The sequence below is a fragment of the Lacerta agilis genome, chromosome 7, assembly GCF_009819535.1.
Source record: "Lacerta agilis isolate rLacAgi1 chromosome 7, rLacAgi1.pri, whole genome shotgun sequence".
NCBI classification, from domain to species: Eukaryota; Metazoa; Chordata; class Lepidosauria; order Squamata; family Lacertidae; genus Lacerta; species Lacerta agilis.
Window position 1 is genome coordinate 23,165,341 of NC_046318.1, and position 23,819 is coordinate 23,189,159.

The 23,819-nt window shown below is 41.2% G+C and overlaps 2 protein-coding genes across 3 annotated transcripts in view; one reads left to right on the forward strand and one right to left on the reverse strand.

Annotated features, from left to right (window-relative positions):
• Positions 1-4,541, forward strand: part of PRPF4B (pre-mRNA processing factor 4B) — a 28,910-nt gene extending 24,369 nt beyond the window's left edge. The window contains exons 15-18 of one of the 2 annotated variants that reach the window (XR_004427010.1): positions 317-1,125; positions 1,654-2,291; positions 3,077-3,122; positions 4,323-4,541. Coding sequence is in view for 1 of the 2 variants with exons in the window: in XM_033154491.1 (XP_033010382.1) it covers positions 317-520 (204 nt within the window). In the remaining variant the exon portion in view is untranslated. Of the gene's footprint in view, positions 1-316; positions 2,292-3,076; positions 3,123-4,322 lie in introns of those variants that run through there. The other variant, XM_033154491.1, reaches the window with a different exon arrangement.
• Positions 4,542-9,943: 5,402 nt separating this feature from the next.
• On the reverse strand, positions 9,944-22,023 carry FAM217A (family with sequence similarity 217 member A). The gene is made up of 7 exons (XM_033154635.1): positions 21,750-22,023; positions 18,296-18,392; positions 16,794-16,971; positions 16,195-16,229; positions 14,439-14,507; positions 14,241-14,320; positions 9,944-11,287 (listed from the first exon to the last, which is right to left on the reverse strand). The coding sequence occupies exons 1-7, from the start codon at positions 21,998-22,000 to the stop codon at positions 10,111-10,113; spliced, it is 1,887 nt and encodes a 628-aa protein (XP_033010526.1). The 5' UTR covers positions 22,001-22,023; the 3' UTR covers positions 9,944-10,110.
• Positions 22,024-23,819: the final 1,796 nt, after the last annotated feature.

Below are 23,819 nucleotides of genomic sequence, written 5' to 3' on the forward strand. Positions count from 1 at the left end.
TGAAAGATGTCAGAGAAAAGATTTTCACAGCACAGCAATAATCAGCTTTTAGCTGGGTGGGAAGGTGGCTGAACTAGCGTGCTTGCAAAGTTGTTTACTTAGAATCTGATTAAAGTTACTAGTTTTTTCTCCATTTCCATGAAATTGCTAGCACTTTTCACCTAGCATGATGCAGCCTTCTGCATGTCATAAGATAAGAAACTCCATTTAGCTGTTGAATGTACCGGTAATATGCCCCATTTAAAATAACGAAGTACTGCCATAAATTGGAATGTCCACATACTATTTAATGGCTTTATTGTTGCCTTTTTTGTAGGAAAAAGTAACTGTCATGAGCACCATTAATCCAACAAAGGACCTGCTGGCTGATTTAATTGGGTGCCAACGCCTCCCTGAAGATCAGCGCAAAAAGGTTCACCAGCTGAAGGACTTGTTGGACCAGATCCTCATGTTAGACCCAGCTAAACGGATTAGTATCAACCAGGCTCTGCAGCATGCCTTCATCCAGGAGAAAATTTAAATCCGGCGAAGATGTTCAAAGGGTTTGACTAGTTAATATACAAAGACTGATGCAATTTCACAGCAATTTATAAATGTACATATAGCATATAAATAATTGCCCTGCAAAGTTGAGGAAGAATGATATATTTGAATTAACACCAAGGCGGATATTTCTTTTAGAAATGTTAGAGTAAATCTGTTTGTCTCTCACGTGAAGATTTTTTCACTGTAGAACTGTTTTATTGCCAAGACTGCACAGAAGTACAATGCTAGCGTATATGGCTGCAGTTCCCAAACATATATATATATAATGTATATATATAAACACACACACATGCTCTCTCTCTCTCACCCTAACTAAATGCAACAAAGCATCTCTTAAAATATCAGTAAGACTGGGTGGTTGATTTTGGTTTTTAGCAGATTTGGCTTCATTTTGGTCTCTGAAAAATGGCCAGCATAAATGCTGTTTATATTGCATTTTCCTAGGTGTGTGCGTGCAGGCCACAGCAGCATGCCCTTGGTGTAGTCAGTGCCGAAGGGGGTCTATTCCTTCTTGAGCCTGCCCGCAGGGATGGTCTCCTCTTTTAAAGCAGGTTGCGTACAACTTTCAGTACACTGAAGGTAAGCTAAACCATCAACATCACTGACGTTTAAGATGTTAATTGTACTGGAACAACTGACAAATGAGGGTCAATAGCTTTGTAGCAGAATTCCCTGCATGTTTTTATAAATGATCTTGTTTTTTTGTTTTCTGGCATTACAACTGTGGCATAATTCCAACTTCTGTTTGATCATCACATTCAAATAAAAAAATTGGGGAGTGTGCACTTGATGGAGAGAGCGCCTTCAGTGTACTGTTTATTACTTTCTCTTAAAAAAAAATCAACTTGCTATATATAGACTTTATACATTTTGTTAAATGCAGTTCACTATGGCATAGAGCCAATACTTAGAGAAGTTTTCATTTCCTAACGACAAATGTGGAGCTCCAATTCCAAAAGTCCTTATTTCATGACCAGATAGAGAACACCATAATAAAGATTATTTAGCTACTTGTATGTCATTTGAAAGTGTACTGCTTTATGCTAAAGGTGTTTTTCATTTGTTCATTGTTTTCATTATTTGTGATCATGTTGTCTTTCAATACAGGCATAAACCTTCCACTCTTGAACAAAGCAGCTGCTTTTTAAAAGCGGTAATTGCTTCTTTACCTTTTATTTCTTTTGTAAATGAAGCTTTCTTTAAGAAATGTGACTTTAAAGTGTTGTCTCTTGCATAAAACAGTTGACATTCACTTATTGTAAAGTGAAGATTGTTCTGCTGCATGTAAAGTGGACCATGCAGATTTCTGTATGTTTTCAGTATGCATCATTAGATAATAAAGTCTTTTGTGAACAAGGCATTGGTAGCCATTTTTAAAAGATTTTTGTCTCCAGTGTTGCCGACTCAGGTAATCGCATCAGAGGAATCTTTCGTTTTTGATAGTCCATTAATTAAAGCAGTTAATAAAAGATGTGGCCCATTGAAAGAGAGATTAGATTATTAATTATCCACATTTCAGTTTAGATACTACCCCCTGCACCCTACAGATACTATCTACTTTCATTGTAAATTTATTCCTGTAGGTTGTTGGATTCGAATCAGGTTTTAACTAATGTTTGTGCTGTTTTTCTTACTTTTCCTTTTTGATGGTGCTGAGAGAGACAAGGAAAGCAAGTCACAGGCCACTCAACGCCTACTCCAGGGGGTCTGGTTTGCTGAGACACCAACTTCACCTTCCTAACAAGGTTATTTCTGACAGCATGTGTAGATAAACATTTAGCAACAACTTAAACAATAGTTCCTTATTCAACATGAAGGTACCAAACTCAGTGGGTTAACGTTTACCAATCCGATTCTTGCATTAAAAAACCGATCCATGTAATACCTTATTTGTATGTATTTCATGTATGTTGCACAGGTGTACAAAAACACCCCAAATCATTAAATTCTGTAAATAGAATTTTTGAAAATCCATTTAGACAGATAATTGCATCCAGTTGTACGCATTTAGTACAATCAGTCACGCTGCTTGCCAAAGGGGTGATCTATCCCCCTCCCGCCCCATGTTAAAATAGCAAACTACAAAGGAGGCAAGTGATGTTAACCTGCCTGTCTTGACCCTCTACCCTTTTCTTCTCCAGTTAAAGTTACTTTAAAAGTAGCAAATCTGTTTCTCTGTCAACTTACTTAAAATGCTTCTTGTTCGTGCAGGAGACAGAATGCAGCTTTCACTCTCACTGAAATGAAGAAGTAGATTACTTGATAGTTATTTGCACACAGTAGTGTGGCGCACACTGCTTTGGCGACACCTCCAGGCTATCTTGCACGCCGGGTGGCATTCTGACACAGATTGTCATAAAATTCTATTGCCTCCACCATTGTTCCTTGCCGCCACCCCCGTTTACAAGTAATGAAAAGAGTTGGTCATGTCAACTCCTGTAGCAGCTACCACCAACCTTATGGCAACAGGATTTGTAAACAGTTCCTAAGAAAAACAAAGTTGCTTGTTTACTTGTTCTTTGTGTTATAGGTGCCGCTCAAATGAAGATGATGGAAACCAGAAGACATGAACAAAGGTTTCTGTTCTATAAAAGATATGAAAAACATTCATTTAGTTATGTCTAGTTTTTTTTTTCTGTTCACGGCACTGAGATATATAGACATTTACACTTTTGCCATTCTGGCAGTTCTTAGCATAGTAACCGTTGTGGTGTTTTTATGTGAAACGTGTCTGTTTCATCTTTTGGGTGATGTGATTTTGTTGTGATAAACTTGAGATAGGCATGGTTAAATAAACCTTTTATTATAATACTATAGGCAAGAGTCAAGCACATTTGATGGTAAATTTTATTTATTACATTTTTATTCCACCCTTCCTGCCAAAGGAGTCCTAGTGATAAGCTCACGGACATACTATTTAAATTTTTGCAAGCAGGTATCAGCATACTGCAACAGTTACAGTGGTACCCCGCTAGACGAATGCCTCGCAAGACGAAAAACTCGCTAGACGAAGGCATTCGTCTAGCGGAAGGCTGCCCCGCAAGACGAAAAAGTCTATGGGGCTGCCTCGCAAGACGAAAAATTTTCGTCTTTTTTTTTTTCCGTTTTGCGGAGCGCGGCTGTCATTGCCGCTCCGCAAGACGAAAAACCCGCTAGACGAAAATTTTCGCAGAACGAATTATTTTCGTCTAGCGGGGCACCACTGTATTTATCCTGGGACATGCATTATATCTGCTTTGGCTGCAAAATATCAATCTTACTTTGGCTGTCTCAAAGTGTTAAGAGGTCAGACCTTTTGCACAGGATGGCTGTGTCTCAAAGTGTTAAGAGGTCAGACCTTTTGCAGAGGATACCTGAAGAGCCAGCAGAGATTCTGGAGGTGTAGACCAGTTTTTTTATAACTCGGTTCAAGATCCACATTGTAGTGGGAGATCATAGGACTCTGCTTTGCTTCTCTCAGAAATCCAGTTTAGACTTTTAAGTGGAGTGGCTTTCTGACGGAAACTAGACTAAGCTTAAAAAACAAACCAACTGAAAAATGAGGGTATACTTAAGCCACAGGACAGTCAAGTAAGAATTAAATATACTGCTTTTTACAGAATATTTACTGTATCAATTGCATCAGTTTGGAAAGGTATTTTAAGGGTTTCTTCTAGTTCTATTTATCCTTGTGCTGCAGTGTAGGTTGCTATGACACAGAAGGTTATTTTGAAATGACTGATATATCTGATACTTATTTCTGCCTTTGCTAATAATGTGTTTCCCTTTCTGTGTAGGGTAAGTGGCAGAAAATTTCTGAGAAACATTTGCATGGATTGAAGTTTGCTCAGGAGGCAGATCAGACTATGAAAATACAGAAGGCTGATATCTTTGTGAGATTGACGAACAGTAATGAACTTGTGCATCAAAAAGTGAAGCAGTGGTTTAAGATAACTATTTTTACCATTCATTTTTGACGTTTGATGAATAACGAGCTTATTAAAGTTTTTTGTGTTATGCCAAGTTCTATTGAATATTAAATAACAATGCAACAACGCATTCCTAAGATGTGCTTCTAACCATGTAGTCAATATGATCTACCTATTGTATTAGTCTGGTGGTTCAAAGAATGACCACCAGATGATTGATTTGCCCAAAACCACACCACATTCACCATACAACTGGAGTGAGTTGTTAACACTAGCCACAACACTGAGTTAACAGGAAGACTCTGCAAGTTTGTCCAAGACAGGTGGGGAACCTGTGGTGTTCCAGATTTGGACTCTCAACTCCCATAAGCTCCAACCAGCATGTTGAGTGGTCAGGATGATGGGAGTTATAGTGCCAGCAACATCTGAAGGGCCACAGGTTCCCCATGCCCAATCTAAGAAAACTCCATGATGCCTGGACATTGTCACATTTTTAGATGCATTCATTTTAGTTTAAATTGTGGATAAGCACAGGCTTGATCTCTGTGATGTGTTTTACCACAAACTAACATTGATGAACATGGTTAACCTAGAAGTTAATTCTTTCACTTTTGCTTTTCATTATAGTAACTGTCAAGGTTTTACTGCCGTTAAGTAATTCCTTCTTGTGAATGCATTTGACACATTAATATGAAATTACTAATAAAAGGAAAACTATATAAGCTACAGCTTTGAGGGTGGTTGTTTTCTTGACAATCAAGCAGTGTTCAAATTTTATGTAATTTTATGGGCTTTTATCCAGTATTGTTTAAGTACGCACAAGGATATTTCCTTTCCCATTTCTCCCCTACACCCCCCCAAAGGCTTTCCAGGAGGTATGGGGTGGTGGTGGGCTCAAAAACAGGAAGAGGAATCTGATGCCAGTATGCTGTTTTATTTCCTCCTCTCTTTCTATTGCACCTCCATTCAACAGTCCACAATGTTCAGTAGATTCTACCTGACATTATGGCAAGCTTTTTGGCAGGTACAGGAAAATATATACAGTGGTACCTCAGTTTACGAACTTAATCCATTCCGGAAGTCCGTTCTTTAACCGAATCCATTCTTAAACCGAGGCGCACTTTCCCTAATGAGGCCTCCCGCCACTGGTGCTCTTCCACCGTTCGGATTCCGTTCTTAGACTGAGGTAAAGTTCTCAAACCAAGACACTATTTCCGGTTTTGTAGAGTTTGTAAACCAAATCATTCTTAAACCGAGGTACCACTGTATATATATTGGGGGGGGGGGAGAGAGAAATATCCATTGGGTGATCATGCCTCATGGTTGCACAACAGATACAACCCAAAGTCACTTTACATGAAAGGACAGCACAGGTTACTGTTTAGAAGGGTTTAGAGAAGATGCTGTCTTGAGAACACAACAATATTGCAAGTTTATCTAAATATACAAAAAATTGTAAACCTCTTCAGAGACTGAATTAATAGAAAATGGTTCAGAACACATTTTCTCCCTAGACCTACATGTGTATGTGCCAATTGATGATAACACTTAATGCATCTGATAATTGTCTCTTTAGTCCTCGGAAGCCTGTATCACAATAAATCTTAAGTTTTTAAAGTGCTAAAAGTCTCTCTTGTATTTGAGTGAACACACTTCTGGTATTCTTCAATAGAAACATACTATAAGTAGAATATGAAATAATAACTGGTTTTAATTTTTTTTTCAAACTCGTGTAGTGAGTATTATTTTTAGAGCAACAGCAGCATATAATTGCCTTCTGTTTTCTGCTTGCCTGTGATTCACTCTCCTAAAAGATGAATGAAACGAACATCCTTTGTATTCAGTATTTGTATTTCTCTTAAGTGTGATTATGTTTTGCTAAATAAAAAACATCCACTATTTGAAGCATACTATGTTGTTCCTTCTCATTTTTAAGCTAAAGTAAGGGTTCCCTTTATCTTACTCATCTGGTTTGAATTCATTTACTTGGAGCATGCAAATCCACTCTTTACCATTTTAACATGCTCCCCTATGCCCAAATATAAAACAAAAGAATGCCTCTTTTAAATGCAACTGCAAGTAATCAGACTGAAAATTAAATATTTCATTATTTTATCTGTGATAGAAATATGGTTGAATAACTTCAATTCAAATATAGCATCACTTTATTTTACACCAGGAGCCTATGGCTTTTTATATTTTGGACTTCAGCTGCCTGAAGCCCAAAATCAGCTCCTGCCAGCATGCTCAATGGTCAGGAACAATGGGAAGTTGTAATCCACCAATCGTGGGAGACCTACAGGTTTCCCTGGCTATAGGTTGCAGTATGTATACTTGTACATACTAATGAAAGTATTTAGCAACCTTTCAGATCGCATGGGGGTAGTGGGTAGATAACAAGAGACTGGTTTTAGTTTAGCCTCTATGAATCTGGCTTCCTTGGTCCAGGAAATTATTTTTGTACAAAAGAGCTTTCAGTCACTATAAGCCCAACCTGCAGCCTGAAGTGGTACAACTGAGGGACATATTTACATCTCGCTGGCCATTGAAGAAATGAACCTATGCCTTTTTCATCATAGTGGGACACTGGTGCCTAAAATAAGATTCCACCGCCACTCCCTTCTATTTCAAGGACATTGGGAGTCTCTGCTCAGCAGAAAGTTCCATGTAACTAGGAGCACATCATATACTTCATTTCAATTAATGAAACATGCCCCAGGAAATCTTCAGGTAGATTAGATTTTAATAGCTTTCATTTTGAAGCTTTTTTAAAAAAAGCACTTCTATAATTCAAAGGACGTGGGTGGTGCTGTGGGTTAAACCACAGGTCCTAGGGCCTGCTGATCAAAAGGTCAGCGGTTCGAATCCCAGCAACAGGATGAGCTCCTGCTGATCAGTCCCAGCTCCTGCCAAGTCAGCAGTTCGAAAGCACGTCAAAGTGCAGGTAGATAAATAGGTACTGCTCCGGCGGGAAGGTAAACAGCGTTTCCATGAGAGCGCCGAATCCTAACCACTAGTTTCCGTGCGCTGCTCTGGTTTACCAGAAGCGGCTTTGTCATGCTGGCCACATGACCCAGAAGCTGTACACCGGCTCCCTTGACCAGTAAAGCGAGATGAGCGCCGCAACCCAAGAGTCGTCCGCAACTGGACCTAACAGTCAGGGGTCCCTTTACTGTAATTCAAAGCAACTGATAAAAGGTTTCAAGGGTTTTGGATTAAAAGTTCTTTTTGTGGCCTTCAGTACTGAGCAACTTTGATTTCTCCAAAATGTACTTTCAGTAATGCAAACTGACCATAGAAGATTTGTTGCTCAACACTGGTATAGCTGCATTATAAGCCTCATCCATCCTGCATTCTAAACTGAGCCATTGGTACTGAGACCCCAGTTGGTAGACAAAGCATAGGTAGACAAAGCATAAAAGCATTTCCACAGCCAAATATTTGAGCAATCACCTGGTGGTGGTCAATGGAAGTGCCTGCCATGAGTGGTTTGCACCAGAATTCAACCCTCAAGCAGCTTTTGACAGATGGGAGGCTGTAGTGGGGGAGGGATTGCCGGAAAAATATCAACAACCTCAGATATGCTGATGATACTACCTTGATGGCAGAAAGTGAGGAGGAATTAAAGAACCTTTTAATGAGGGTGAAAGAGGAGAGCGCAAAATATGGTCAGAAGCTCAACATCAAAAAAACTAAGATCATGGCCACTGGTCCCATCACCTCCTGGCAAACAGAAGGGGAAGAAATGGAGGCAGTGAGAGATTTCACTTTCTTGGGTTCCATGATCACTGCAGATGGTGACAGCAGTCACGAAATTAGAAGACGCCTGCTTCTTGGGAGAAAAGCAATGACAAACCTAGACAGCATCTTAAAAAGCGAAGACATCACCTTGCCGACAAAGGTCCGTATAGTTAAAGCTATGGTTTTCCCAGTAGTAATGTACGGAAGTGAGAGCTGGACCATAAAGAAGACTGATCACCGAAGAATTGATGCTTTTGAATTATGGTGCTGGAGGAGACTCTTGAGAGTCCCATGGATCAAACCTATCCATTCTCAAAGAAATCAGCCCTGAGTGCTCACTAGAAGGACAGATCCTGAAGTTGAGGCTCCAGTACTTTGGCCACCTCATGAGAAGACTCCCTAGAAAAGACCCTGATGTTGGGAAAGATGGAGGGCACAAGGAGAAGGGGACGACAGAGGATGAGATGGTTGGACAGTGTTCTCGAAGCTACTAACATGAGTTTGGCCAAACTGCGAGAGGCAGTGAAGGATAGGCGTGCCTGGCGTGCTCTGGTCCATGGGGTCACGAAGAGTCGGATACGACTGAACGACTGAACAACAACAACAAGTGAGGGAGGGGGAGAAATCTAGGAAACACCATTGCATGAGCAGAGTTCCACTTTTACCTTCTTTTGATGCAACTCTAAATCTATTTTCCACCCAAAAGTCACAACCTAGTAAACAATAATTCCATACTGTATTTTGGCCTATATTTCTGTCACCACCACCACCTTTTGAAAGTCAGAATTTAAAAAGCAGTTTAAACAATTTATAATACAGTGGATTTACCTAGAACAACCTATATACAGAGCATGCCTACCACAGTAGAGAAGCATCTCTGGCAGAGGAACTGCCATGTCCAAAGCCTGTTGGCTAACACCAGTCAAGGCAAAAGCTGAGGAAGGACGTTTCCCCCCCCCCAAAAAAAACACCAGTGCTCCTCCACCCATTTAATTTCCCTCTCATTAGAATAATTTTCCTCCTAGTTTGGAAGTATTTCAAGGTAACTTGGGAGCCTGAATATCCAAAGCCTCCCTCAATCTGCACCAGCACACCCCTTAAGTTCTCCATTGTGTTGTAGACTGATTGACAGCAGAGGGTTATTCTGTGGTCAAAATCAGTGGGTCTCCAGTGATGGATCTCCCACTCTGGATCTCCCTCTGCAGGCAAAGGGGAAGAGCTGCTCTGTTCTATCATCAACTAGGAGCCCACAGACTACCTGTTAAATGGCTAAATTATACTGTTGCAAAAAAATAACCTGCAGTGGTTTCCTTTCCATTCTGGCAAATTTCCAAATATGAATTTATTACAAGTACACAAAAAATCCAGACCAGATATCTAGGTCTTTTACTCTAGTATAATATTATGTCTCCAACCAGTAAACCAGATGGCATTAGGATGATTTCAGATGGCTATAACCAAATTATGTTGATTTCCCTTTAGTAGCATGGAAGTTATGGTTTTAGCTTATCAATATAAAACTAGAATAATCCTCTGAAGCCAATTATCAATGCATGTTTAATTCCTCATTTATCTTTAACAGTTTAGAATCACATCAATAGCACAAGGACTGCACTTTATTTACCTATCCAATTTAAACTTTTTATATATATAAAAAAACCATCTTAACATTAATTTTTTTTAAAAGATAAAGAATACTGTGATTACAATTATTACTATGCAATAGAAAGGTAGAAATCCTTTTTTTTGCTAATGGTTTCTTTTAAAATCTTACATGAAAATGTTCTTCCGGAAAAAATAAAATCTGATATTTTCATATAACACAGATTAAAAACTGGATACAGCTTTCCAAATCACCATTGCTCATTCCTTTTGCTCGAATACTAATGAATGCCTGATGACTTAGTTCAACAGATCATTGCTGGTCAGCAGGCGAGCATTTTTCTTTTGAACTAACAGGTATGGATTTTAGTTTAGTCGTTAATGCTCCATTTTTTCTACAAGGTTTTCGTTTTGTCCTTGGCTGCTTCCATTTTGAACTTTCGCTGTCAGTTAAGGAGTAAGCTACAGCTGCACTGGGTAAAAGCAACTTTGTTGAAGTTGTTTTGACAGCTGATCGAATTTTTGGTGAGCTTCCAGAGCAAGACAGAGCTCTCCGTGTGGGTACATTTCTTGAGTCTAAGATTACTGAAGCTTTGGAGCACTTGTTGCACCTACTGCACGATGCTCGGCAGGGCTTTGTGGATGGACGTACATGGGATGATGCTCCAGAATTCCACTTACTATGACAGCGCTGGCAAGTGCATTTTGGCATGTCCAATTCTTGCATGCAACAGCCAAAATGGTGAAGATCTCCATCAAAACCTGCCTGAGGACACGAACTATCGGAATGCTTCAGTTGCTTAAACTGGTGTGCATCTTTTGAAAAACTGGTACGGTTATTAATTGCCATAGTGGGAGAAACAGTCTCCCTTGTCCTTTCTTTTAATATCGTCAAGTGTTGTAACTTCTCCATTTCCACCAGACGAGAAATTAGTTTACAAAGTGATTCTTCGAGAGGTGGGTTAAAGGATAATTTCGATTCATCAAATTTCGATAAGGACATTTTTTGTAAATCCCAAGTATTGTAAGGCGGGGGAAGAAAATCAGGGTATGAAAATGTATCACTCTCAGATGAAGAGGAAACTTCTTCCTTGACTTCTATAGGATCCGGTTTTAGGTTAATGTTCACGTTTTTTAAATATTTCAGCAACTCTTTACTTTTTTTCTCATTTTCAGATATCTCTTTTTCTATTGAAGGCTTGTCCTCTACACTGCCATTTCCTCTTTTCAAACTCGATCTGATTACAGAAAGCATGTCATCACTACTACCATCTGTAGCAGGATAAGCAGCAGAAGCAATGGCTTCGTTTTTTAAAAAATCCCCATCTCCATTTCTATTGCAGTTCTCCAAAGTTGCTTTCTGGGTTTCAAGATAAGAAACTGTGTGGCATCTCTTTATAAAAGACTGTACCAGAGGATTAGTGTGGATGAAGTTTATAGGAACATCACTGGAGCTAGACGGCATTTCCCCAAAACGTCTATGGAAGTCTCTGGGGGGAAAGAGAGAGAATATTGAATGGTATCACATTACCCCTCTAGTGGACAATTTATAGAGCCACTAGCATCACTCATCCTGGATAGAAAAATAAATATATTTGAAGACAAAGTGCCTTGATATGCACCCTGAAGCAGGCCTTTAATGTTTTCAGCAAATTAACACTCAAAAGCAGACAGACCAAAAGAAGGCTCTAGATAAACAATAAGGTACTTCAAGCAGCCCATAACTGTTCTATGAAGTTCCTTGCAAATGGAAGCCATAGAAGCTACTAGCATAGGATACTTTAAAAATAGATGAGATAAATCCACAGAGGATTAGTCTATCAATGTCTTTTACCACAGGGAAAATGAAGCCAAATTTTAACTTTTAACCACCATTTGGGAACAAATTAGGTTTAGTGCTCCCATTGTTTCCCCCCCCCCCAATAATTTTTATTGGTTTTCATGTAAATACAAGAATAACATATACCCACAGTAGCTTGTCCAGTGGTAGAAGAAGAGGAGGAGGAGGAGGAGGAGGAGGAGGAGTTTGGATTTGATATCCCGCTTTATCACTACCCGAAGGAGTCTCAAAGCGGCTAACATTCTCCTTTCCCTTCCTCCCCCACAACAAACACTCTGTGAGGTGAGTGGGGCTGAGAGACTTCAAAGAGGTGTCACTAGCCCAAGGTCACCCAGCAGCAGCATGTGGAGGAGCGGAGACGCGAACCCGTTTCACCAGATTACAAATCTACTGCACTTAACCACTACACCACACTGGCACATTAAGTTCCATATGCAGTACACAGTACACAAGCAATATGCTCCCACTGTCTTTTTCAAAAGACAGTGGTGGAGGTCTTCAATTTGGATCAGGGCTTTGTGGGGTAGAGGGAGTGTCCAACCCTCTGCCTCCATTCTGCAGGAGGGGCCCCATAATAAGCATATGGGATTGCAGCTGATACCTATTTAGCTGGAAGCAACCTATGTCAACATGACTTACTTGAGCAAACATGTATCCAATTGTACGATAACTCCATTTCATCCCAAACATTGCAGGCTTCACACCCTGGATCATTTTGTTCGCCCTTTTCTGGGCATTTTCTATCTCTACAGTTTTGTTTTTTTAATTTTTAGGTGAGGCAACAAGAAGTAAACCAAGTACAGTTGTGCCATAGATTTGTACAATGGTATGATAGTGGCGGTTTCATTTCCAACCCCTTCACTAATGATTCCTAGCATAGAATTTGCCTTTTTCACAGCTGCTGCACACTTGAATGAACATATTCATTTAGCTGTCTACTATGACCCCAGGGTCTCAATCCTGGTCAGTCACTTCCCGTTCAGACCCTAGAAGCATATATGTGAAATTAAGATCCACCCTGCCATAACCAGCGGCAAAGCATATGCCCGTACTACCCAGGGCAGGTGTGCTCCTGAGGGGGAGCAGGGCGCGGAGGGTGCCCTCCCAGGCATGGGATAGCCAGTCGGGTGCACAGAGCAGCATGCGCACCCTGCAGCCGGGGGCGGAGCGAGCCGCCTATGGAGGCGGACTGAGCCACCCACGAGGGCAGAACGAGCCACCAATGACATTTGGCACTCCATGACTCCCAAGCCTCCCCCAGCTGTCAAAACAAGGGGGGAAGGCCACCGGCAAAGTGGGGTAGGCTTGGGAGTCACGGGCGGGCAGAGCGCCAAATGTCACCCCCCTCAGCAAAGACACTCAGGGCGGTCTGCCCCCACCGCCCCCTTCCTCCGCCCCTGGCTACAACATGCATCACTTTAAACTTACAGTGAATTCCATATGCCCCTTGAATGCCCTTTCATCCAATTTGGAATGACCCTTTCTGAGCTCCTTGCAATTCTCCTTTTAACCACCTTGAACAATTCAGCATCATTAGCAAACTTAGCTACCATACCTCTAATCCATAATTCTATGTCATTTATAGATTTAAAAGCACAGGTCCCAATACTGATCCTTAAGTATCTCCACTTTCTACATTCCTCCATTGGGAGAACTTCCTGATCTTCCAAAACCCTAAATACTGTGGGATAGCCAGCCTCATACAACCAACATGCTTAAGTCAAATTAATGCATGAAGGGGGTTAATACTGTTCTGCCAGGCTTAGTGATGTCACTTCCCTTTACCATGGGATGAATTAGGTAATCAAGCCTATTGTTCAACCCCCAGTCTACCTGAGAAGCTCAGCATGTGAAGATGGTTCTCACAAGCCACTCTTGAGTTCCTATACCAATAATTTAGAAACTTCACCACTGTAACTAAGCCAAGTTTTACTGCTTGTGCAACTTTTTCTGAATGAATATGTCCTTTGGAAAATTTGGTAAGTATAGTTTTTTTTAACTGTGTGGTCTTTTTCTATGCTAAAGGAAGAGGGAAGTTTTGGAACTCACAATGGCATTTTAAAGGTCTAACAGCCTGTATTTACATGCTTTGTTTTGCTGCATGTTTTGTGATTTTAAATCTCTGCTGGGGTTCTCTCAGCCCAGAGTTCTTGCTCCAAACCTAGATCTAGGCATCCAGGTAATTCTCCTTTTATACATATTTTTTCCTTGAACCAACAAATACTTTACTATCCTACAGATAGTAACTCAAGTCCTTTATATATGGGAAGCACAGCCAGATGGGCAGGGTATTATTATTATTATTATTATTATTATTATTATTATTATTATGCAAATCAGGGCCACTGGTTCTGCTTTCTATGCATTTTTTAAGGTTTTTTTAAAGAAACAAGTCACACATTCTAGGAATGGGAAGCAGGAAAGGCAGCATCAAGATACCATACAACAGGAGACAAATCAAAGTAACGAAGAACTGTAACAGAGGAGTGCTGGTGCACAGACACCCTAAATCTGTTGACAATTCCTTTTGATAAATGAAGAAGTGGTTATCTGCTTACGTTCTGTTCAGTTTCATTTAAAAAGCTAAGAATACATTTCTTTACCTGCTCACTGCCTTGTTGCCTTGATTATGTATATAGCTCCAGGAATGATATGGTGCTTGTCTGCAGCTATTTGGGCTGAGCTGAAATAAGCAGAACATTTAAAAACAAAATGCTATTGGTATGCAATTCAGAACAAACACTGGAAATTCAAAAATAAGTAAACTGGATTGTTAAAACATTTTGGCAAACTAGTACTACCTGTGGTGTCCTAGTATTTCTGGACAAGCTAAGAGCTGCCAACTGTTCCACTGCAGCATTATAATGGTCCTGTAAAAGAGCAGAGCCACTTCAATATTTGTAAGGCAGAACATCATTTCTAAATAATCATGCTTCATGTTTTAATCCTAAAACTAACCTCAGACCCACCTGTTGGACTGTAGAAATCCTAAAGAGGTTTACTGAAGGATTTGTGTGTGATTCTAGAACAAGCTGGCTTGGTAGACTTCAGGCACATACGGCCAGAAAGGAGCCATGTATGAGCAGCAAAGAGGAAGCACAGATATCAAGCTATGTTGCTACTGTATACTGCAATGTCCGTCTCGTCCTTTACCTCTATTTATGCTACAATTACAGTTAATCTGAAATGTTTTCAAAGACCTGAAGCCTTGCATAGACCCTGCTAGAGTTGGAGCCAAATGATCACTTCTAAAATGAAAGCAAAATAAAGCTTAATATAGAGAGCAAAGATGAAAGCAATCAGTTGTCCAGGTGTCTCAAAGATGCAAAGGTAATAACTGTAAACACTTGCACCAACAAGGGTTTGTTTTTGTTATTTTAATGATTGTTAGCAGCATATATGTTTGAATGTTTGCTTTAATTGATTATCTGTGCATACTGAATTTATACAGCTGCCCATCAATAAATATTCCCTGGGTAGCTTCCAAAGAAAGAAGCAAAATAATGGTAATACAGTGGTACCTCGGGTTACAAACACTTCAGGTTACAAACACTTCGGGTTACAAACTCCGCTAACCTGGAAGTAGTACCTAGGGTTGAGAACTTTGCCCCAGGATGAGAACGGAAATTGTGCGCCGGCAGCAGCAGGAGGCCCCATTAGCGAAAGCGCACCTCAGGTTAAGAACGGTTTCGGGTTAAGAACGGACCTCCGGAACGAATTAAGTTCGTAACCTGAGGTACCACTGTAATACAATATACCATTATTAAAATCAACATTATTAAAATCAACAAGAATCAATAAAAGATGGGGAAATAATTGCAAGAGAGATGGTATGAAACAGTCTAGATTTAAAACACAATTAAAAGGCTCAGATTAATTTAAAAAAGTCAACAACTAGCAATAAAAATATGATAGAAACACAGTCATGTTTGACTTCCTGAATCATCCTTAGTAAGCAATGGATGCAGTTATTATATCTTTATACACTATAGCAGAATTCTTCAACCTTGGGTTCTTACACATTGTCGGACTACAGTTCCCATCAAACCCAAGCAATTTAGCTGATAGTCAGGGATAATGGGAATTGTAATCCAACATCTGTGGACCCAAGCTTGAAGAAGGCTGCACTATACGATTGTATTTCTTATGAACATCATGAGACAGTCATTGTAGTAACGCAATCTACCAGTGAAAAATCCTGAGGTCGTAACTGCACTGCACTCAAAAAGCTGCCATATGTATTGTGGTTCTTGCTATATTAAAAGTGCAGCATGCAAAACTGGAGAAACAAGGGACAAAGTTGTGTGGGGTTTGGCACAACCACTGTTGCTGAAATCACTTCTTGGCTTTTGTTGCTTGTGTGAACAGCTCCAATTCCGCATCAGCAGTGTGGAGTAGAAGAATGGGCTAGAAGTCCATTGTGGCTATGTTGCTGAGTGTGCTGAAACATCATGGGAGAGGTGTCTCCAGCTTCCCCACCTCCTGCCTTTGGAAGCCTTGGAAGAAAATGCTGCAGGAGATGGACTGTGATAAATGTTATGGTGAAATGTTTAGTACCAAGGTGAAACTGTCAAGCTCCCTTGTTATTTTTGCTATTGTCAGGAAGTGAAATGTTGTTAATGGAATACTGTAATAGATATTGCATGAAAATGTTGTTTTTATGCTGTTATATCTGCTTGCCTTTTTAAATTATTTTATTATTAAATTCTTCTCTGTGATTGTTGATTTCTGAGATGTTTACCTGTTTTGTTTGTTGAAAGCTGCTGCAAGCATTATTATTATTATTATTATTTGAATGGCAGCATTAAAACAATGATTATGATGATGATCAACATCCCTGCCACATTCTCCAAATAGAAGCAGCCTTAGATAAACATGTGAAGTGCAGTATTATATCTGCCAAAGTATTCACAGTCCTATGTACAATGTCAGGGAGAAAGTCCCAAAATAAATATGCATTGATTGAGCTGTATGGCAGACAGCTAAAACCTCAATTCTGTTTGTGAAGGAATTGGAAAAATCCTTCAAGGACTCACACCTAAATAATGCATACGAAACTTCCTTTGAAATAAGAATCATGACAAGAAAGCATAGGCTTCTTAAAAAAATTATTCTTATAGGATTGATGTTTATTTTGTTCTTACCTTATAAAATGCACCTGTAAGAACACCTGTAAAAGACCAAGAGTTGAGTTTTGCTTACAAAAGTTGTTTTATAATTTCTCAGTTTATAGAATGTTTGCACTTGCTCACCTTCTCTTGCAATGTTCTCTTCTGGTGAATGAAATTTCTTTTCAGCAGAAAAATCAGATTCCAAACTACAGAAGAGTGGTTTCTGCAATGACAGTTATCTTATGTTTCACTAACTGCATATGTGGAGAAAGTGAAATATATGTTGCATGTGAATCTGTGGGTGCAAGGCACCCTGAATTCTGGATTAAGATAGTGCTAGAATTTAATTAAGGTTGGGATGTTAGAACCAGGGAAATAGTCAAACTCATGTTTTTAAGATAGACCCAAGTGTGTATTAGGGTGTAGTTTAAGAGGTGGGGTGGACACACTGATAAGCCTGTAATTAGCATATGTGAAAGCTAATTCAGTCAGACAGATGCCTTAAATTGTGACCCTACCTGAATCCTAGGAAATTGACATGAGTTAGGTGCAGTTCAGAATATCAAAGAGGCTAAGTGAGAAAAGCACAAATTAGCTTCACCCCTACCTCAGGGGATAAAAGCCAAGGATTTAGAGCAGTGGGTTAGAGTTTAGAATGGCAGTTAGGAGTTAAGCAGTGGGCTGGAGAGAGAATTAAAAAAAATATTGCAGGATGCTGGTGTCTGTTTTGAATCTAATGCTATGACATGTCAAGCTTTGTATCTGTGCTTATCTCTGTAAGCCATGTGTTCCAAGGACTGGCATGGAATGAGAAACCTTGCATGCTGCCACCAGGTAGCATAGCTGCACAGCACCATGCACCTAATCTCCACATTTAGAAGACTAGGTGTAAGAATCTTGTAATATTCACCCTCCTCCTTCCCCACACCATCTAACAATTCTTTACAAAAGAACAAATATGATGTCAAAGTCAGCATATATTCCACTCCAAGAGGTGAGAATGAGGAGCTCTGAGAGCTTTCCACAGCTACTTTGAACCAATAAGCAAATACAGTCCATGAAAACTCTATAATTATTCTTACAAATGAAAAAAGGTTAGTCAGACTTTCTAATTATCAGTTCTGCATCTTTGAGACACCTGAGACTTGTAATCTGGGCCTCGATTATTTGGCTCTTGGTTTGGTTTGACTGTTTAGAACCCTTTTTACCATCAGTGCAAGATTTATTTATTTTTTAAGTTAAGTCTCAAGCTGCCATTCTCTGTTTTTGACCAAGCACAAAAATACTTAAAGGACAGCATTTTGTTAGTTACTTCCCATTTTTTGTTAACTTGTGCATATCCTTGGAACCTATCAAAAGACAGGCTTTTGTTGCTTTTATTCAACATTTGTATGGCTTTTCCTTGTAACTGAACTACTCACCTTAAATATAGGGATAAGAATGTATTTTATTATTAATGTGACAAATTCATACCTACTTGGTCACAAGACTGGATGTGCAGAAGAAACATGGTTTTAATACTGTCTGTGACTAAAAGTTTAGTGTACCTGGCGAGAGATGGTGCTGTTCCCATAAATGCCAGGTATAAAGTCTTCTTTTCCCACTAAGCTAGCAGACTTGTTGTTCTTGTTTCCCCTGACCAACCTAGATGCAGATTAGGAATGAAACAAAAAGATAAAGAAATCAAGGTGGGCTAGGCAGAAGAGAGGATCTCCCTAATGAGAAAGCACGGTGACAAAAGGCACAACCAAGTCATATTCTGTTAGTGCTAGGGTTAGGATTGCCCAAGTCAAAATAAAAAAAGATCACCATGGAGTTAGTGTCATGGAAAGAATAAACATCTAACCACCCATGCTTGTGTTATAGTTGTGAACTGTCCACCAGGAAACAAGCTAATATTCATCTGGGTTGGCTTATAGGTATAAGAAAAGAAAACTGGGAATGGCAGAAGGAAATACTACAAAGGAGCAGTCAGTGACAGATGACAGAGTAAGGAGGGGTGAAAGGTCATATAGGATTCTGCCACTGCCGCCCTCTTAGGGTAAGGTTTGTTCCAACTTCAGCTAACACAGTAACAGGTGAAAGTCAATACTTCTTTTCTTTTTTTCCCTTTTTTAAAAAAAAATCAAAGTGCTGTGATTCAGAACAGCAGAGAAGAGAGACCTTCTCCAAAAGATGACATTGATTTAAAAATAAAAATAAATTGAAAAATGGGAGCATTCCTTTGGGGAGAGGGCAAGGTCTGGCTCACAGTGTTTACTAATAAAAAAGAAAAGTAAAACATGGGCTGAGCAGTGATTCTCATGGGGCGCTGTGAATGCACACATTAAGGAACTGAAATTAATAAAGCAATAAAATAAAATATTATCATTTATTTAACAAAAGCAAAGCATACTGACAGAGCAGGATGGCTTTTGCTGTAACTCCTAGCAGTTTCATAGGCACTATCCAATAGGTGACACATGTGCAATGGCATTACCATTGTCTGAGGGACTAGATAAAACAATATTCTTTCCTTTGGAAAGAGGTGCTTTGATCTTATGACATCAATGCAAATACGCTGTCTAGAACGACCTAGATGAGGAGTGATTTGATATGAAGAACAGAAAGAAAGAGACATGAAGTGTACAATAGGAATAAAAATCAGTAGAAGCAGAAGTGTTGGGCAAAATCAGGAAAAGAGATGCTGTATATGAGCAGTGGAAAAAGGGACTGAGGCTGTGTACTGTACTCTTTAGTGGCTTAAAATGCAGCTAAATTGTTTTTTTCTTGATTCAGATTAAAGCTGGTTTGAAAGGGAATGTATCAGAATGCAGTACTTCACAAGAAACAATAGGATGTATATGGTGGCTAAAACTTGTGCATACACCACTTCCCAAAACAGGCATTTGGAGCACATTGGTTGCAGAATAAACTGGGTGTATACATTGCCTTAATCAGGAAAAGAAGTTACAGGTAGGTAGCCGTGTTGGTCTGCCGTAGTTGAAACAAAATTTAAAATTAAAAAATTCCTTCCAGTAGCACCTTAAAGATAAAGGTACCCGACCATTAGGTCCAGTCGCGGACAACTTTGGGGTTGCGGCGCTCATCTTGCTTTACTGGCCGAGGGAGCCGGTGTACAGCTTCCGGGTCATGTGGCCAGCATGACTAAGGCACTAAGCCACTTCTTGTGAACCAGAGCAGCACACAGAAACACTGTTTACCTTCCCGCTGGAGCGGTACCTATTTATCTACTTGCACTTTGACGTGCTTTCAAACTGCTAGATGGGCAGGAGCAGGGACCGAGCAACGGGAGCTCAACCCGTCGCAGGGATTTGAACCGCTGCAGCAGTTCGAATCCCCACAATGGGGTGAGCTCCCGTTGCTAGGTCCCTGCTCCTGCCCATCTAGCAGTTTGAAAGCATGTCAAAGTGCAAGTAGATAAATAGGTACCGCTCCGGCGGGAAGGTAAACGGCGTTTCCGTGCACTGCTCTGGTTCGCCACGACCTTTACTGGCTTGGCCAGTAAAGCGAGATGAGCACCGCAACCCAAGTATTAACATTGGAGAAATGCTGGAGGGGACATTTCTACTTTCATGGGAAAAATCTTGGAGGGTATAGAAATGGAGCTGAGAAAAGGCAGGTTCCCTTGCCCTCCTGCAGGACCTACTGGCTGAGGGAGGAGAGGAGAGCAAGAGAGACGAGTGTTTTAAGCGGTAACTTGAGGCCGCAGCATCTCCCCTTGGGGAGGCGTCGGGGCCTCCTCGTCCCCGCCATCCTCCTGGTCCCGAGGCCCTTCTCTCCCCCCCCCCATACCCAGGCAAGCCCCCGAAACTCCCGCTCGTCTCCTTCGCGGCAGCAGCAGGAGAAGCAGGCTCTCCCCCACCAGCCTCCATAGGGTGGTGCATGGCGTCGAAGCCAGGCAAGGCCTTCGCGCTCCTTCTTCGGGCCCCGACGCGCGTTACAGGAAAGCAGTCACCATGGGAACGGGGCGGGAGGGTACTTCCTCCTTAGGCGCGAGGCGGCGCCTTCCTGGCCCTATTCCGGGCAGCGATCAACCTGACGCCGCCTCATATCCAGCATTGTATTGGGGGGGGGGTCTCCTTCAGCCCCCCGAATTATCCTCTCCTGCCCCCCCCCCTCTCTTTTGCATTTCTGGCATCTCGGCGTCGCCGCCCTTCGCGTTTGCTTGGACTGCAGTTTCTGAAAACCCAACTGCGGGGATGCAAGGACGTCCAGAAGAACCAGGCAGGCTGCATTCCCTGCCTCTCCGCCTCTCTTTCCCTCTCTCGCAATGTGCGCGCAGGCCGTAGTTATTTGCAAAGGGAAATGGTCGCCTCCTTCAGCCTAAATTGTCACAGCAAAGCATCTTTATCCTTCGGGGGGGGGGGGGCGTAAAAATCTGCATCTGGTAAGGCGGGATGGTTGCATTCGTGTTGTGGTTTTTTTAAAGCAGCTTTTGCCCGCCTTCTGTTTTACATTAGCAGTGTCTTGCATGCATGCAGAAGAGGGCACGCGCTTGAGTTGCCAAGAAGTTAGGACCGAGCGACTTGGCGGCTGCAAACCTGCACTCGGATCACATGCAAAACTTTGATAGCGGTCCAGCAAATGCAGTTGATGCAAATGCAGATGAGGTTGAGGTGCATGGAAAGAGAGGATGTGTGTGTGATGCAAATACAGTTGAGGCCCAGGTGCATGGAAGGAGATTACCGGTAACACTTTCTCGTGACCCCGAGGGGTAAATAGCAGCAGATTGTGGGGAGGCGTTAACAAAACTAAGTGATACTGAGGTCAGTAGGGGCTTACTTCCAGGTTAGTTTACGTAGGATTGGAGTCGGAAAGAAAACTGGAAGAGCCAATCAAAAGATTTACTGCAGCAGGAGCAGTTTAGCCTTAAAACAAGTGTTGTTGCTTTTTTTTGTTTGTTTCTTTGTTCAATTCGGGATATAATGCCACAGAAACTACCATATTTCAGTTATAAAGACCCACACATTAAAGCCTTTTCAGTATATAGAAACTTACATGATAGTATTACCAGAACAGTGCAGATCCTCTTCAATATGAGCTTTACTGCATTGTTTTCTCCGGGAATAAAAACCTGGGCTAAAAACATGCGGCGCGGGTAGCCCGCATTCTATGTTTCTTCTTTGCACACAGCTGTACACCTTTTCATTGGAGTTCCACTTAATTTTATTACAAGCGGAGTTGCCACTTGGTGAAGGGAATGCAACGTTTGTTTTTGGTACATAAAGCGGTTGTTGCTTTAATGTCATGGCTAGAACAGCATTGACTAGGAAAACAGCTTTCGAAAACAAAATTATATTTTGAAGTCAGTTTAGCTAGTTATCCATACACTTAACTATAGGAAATACTGTCATTAAAAACCCTACGATATGCATGCTCATTTCATACCACATTGTGGCTCATATTTGTAGCAAAGTGTAAAAACGTTCACCTCATAGCTTAGAAATGAGAAGAAAGCAAAGCCAAGACTGTGGAAATACGATAAAACTGAGCATTGCTAGAATAGCTACTTTGCTGTCTCAATGAACTCACGGTTTTGATCTAGGTACTTCTCTAAGAGCCCTTTGACAGAGCTTCGTGTTTCGGAATTGTCATGTGTCATCAATTGCAGGGCATTGTGACTCACACTCAAGCTACATCTTGTGCAGCGTTCTGTGATTCTTTCCCCCAACCCATTTCCCCTCGCAAATTAAAAAAAAGCAGCCCAAGGAGGATGATCTGAACTGGAAGATAACCATGAGGGTCACATGGCCAGTATGATGATGTCACAATACCATCACATATCAGATTTGGGTAGGTGAAGATGTCAGGAAACCAATTCAGAGTGAGAAGAATGCTTTCTGTTCTCATCCTGGATGGCTGAACACGCTTGCTCCCATCTTCAGCTGCTTCTGCGCTAAATGACGGGATGGAACAACTTTTTGCAACTGATGAAAGCTTTGGTGAAAAGCGTTCCCCCTTCAGGCTAAACGTTACCCAGTATTTCAGCAAGCAAAGGCTTGCTTGTATGTTTCATCATCCCCAGGGCTTGGGGACTAAAGCAGCTTGCAGATGTAATCTTAGAGCCTCTGTCTATGTTCTTTGAGAATTATTGTAGAAAAGGTGAGGTCCCTGTGGACTGGAGGCAAGCAATTGTTGTCCCCATCTTCAAGAAGGGGAAATACGACTCAGGTAACTATCAAGAAGTCAGCTTGACATTGATACCAGGAAAGTTCCTAGAACAGGTAATTAAACAGTTTGTAAGCACTTAGAGACGCGGGTGGCGCTGTGGTGTAAACCACTGAGCCTTGGACTTGCCAATCGGAAGGTCGGCGGGGTGAGCTCCTGTTGTTTGGTCCCAGCTCCTGCCAATCTAGCAGTTCAAAAGCACGTCAAATTGCAAGTAGATAAATAGGTACTGCCCCAGCGGGAAGGTAAACGGCATTTCTATGCACTGTTCTGGTTTTGCCAGAAGCGGCTTAGTCATGCTGGCCACATGACCTGGAAAAACTGTCTGTGGACAAACGTTGCCTCCCTCGGCCAGTAAACCTAGATGAGTGCTGCAACCCCAGAGTCGTTCGCGACTGGACTTAACTGCCAGGGGTCCTTTACCTTTACCTTTTTAAGCACTTAGAGAACAATTCTGTGATTACCAAGACCCAGCACTGGTTTCTTAGAAACAGGTCGTGCCAGGTGAATCTCATTTCTTTTTTTGGACCAGGGGAACACTGGGAATGTAGTGTATATTGATTTCAGTAAGGCTTTTGGCAAAGTCCCCCATGATATTATTGCAGAGAAACTTTAAAATGTGGGCTGGATGAGGTTACTCTTCGGTGGATTCGTGTGTGGTTGACTGACCAAACCCAAAGAGTGTTCACAAATGGTTCTTCATCATCCTGGGAAACAGCAACAAGTGGAATGCCACAGGGTTCTGTCCTGGGTCCGTTCTTTATAAACAACTTGGATGAAGGAATTGAGGGGATGCCCATCAGATTTGCAGATGATACCAGAAATTTGCAAAAATTAAGTTTCACTCCATAAAATGAGACTCCCTAGCAAACCAACAGCTTCAAGTTACAAGCAAGGAAA

Coding starts and splice junctions, on each gene's coding strand:
- FAM217A (XM_033154635.1), bottom strand. CDS start 22,000: ATGACATTAAAGCAACAACCGCTTTATGTACCAAAAACAAACGTTGCA. Junction 16,230..16,793: donor TTACAGGTGTTCTTACAGGT/GCATTTTATAAG, acceptor TCCTGACAATAG/CAAAAATAACAAGGGAGCTT. Junction 11,288..14,240: donor GGCAACAAGGCAGTGAGCAG/GTAAAGAAATGT, acceptor CTTTCCCCCCAG/AGACTTCCATAGACGTTTTG.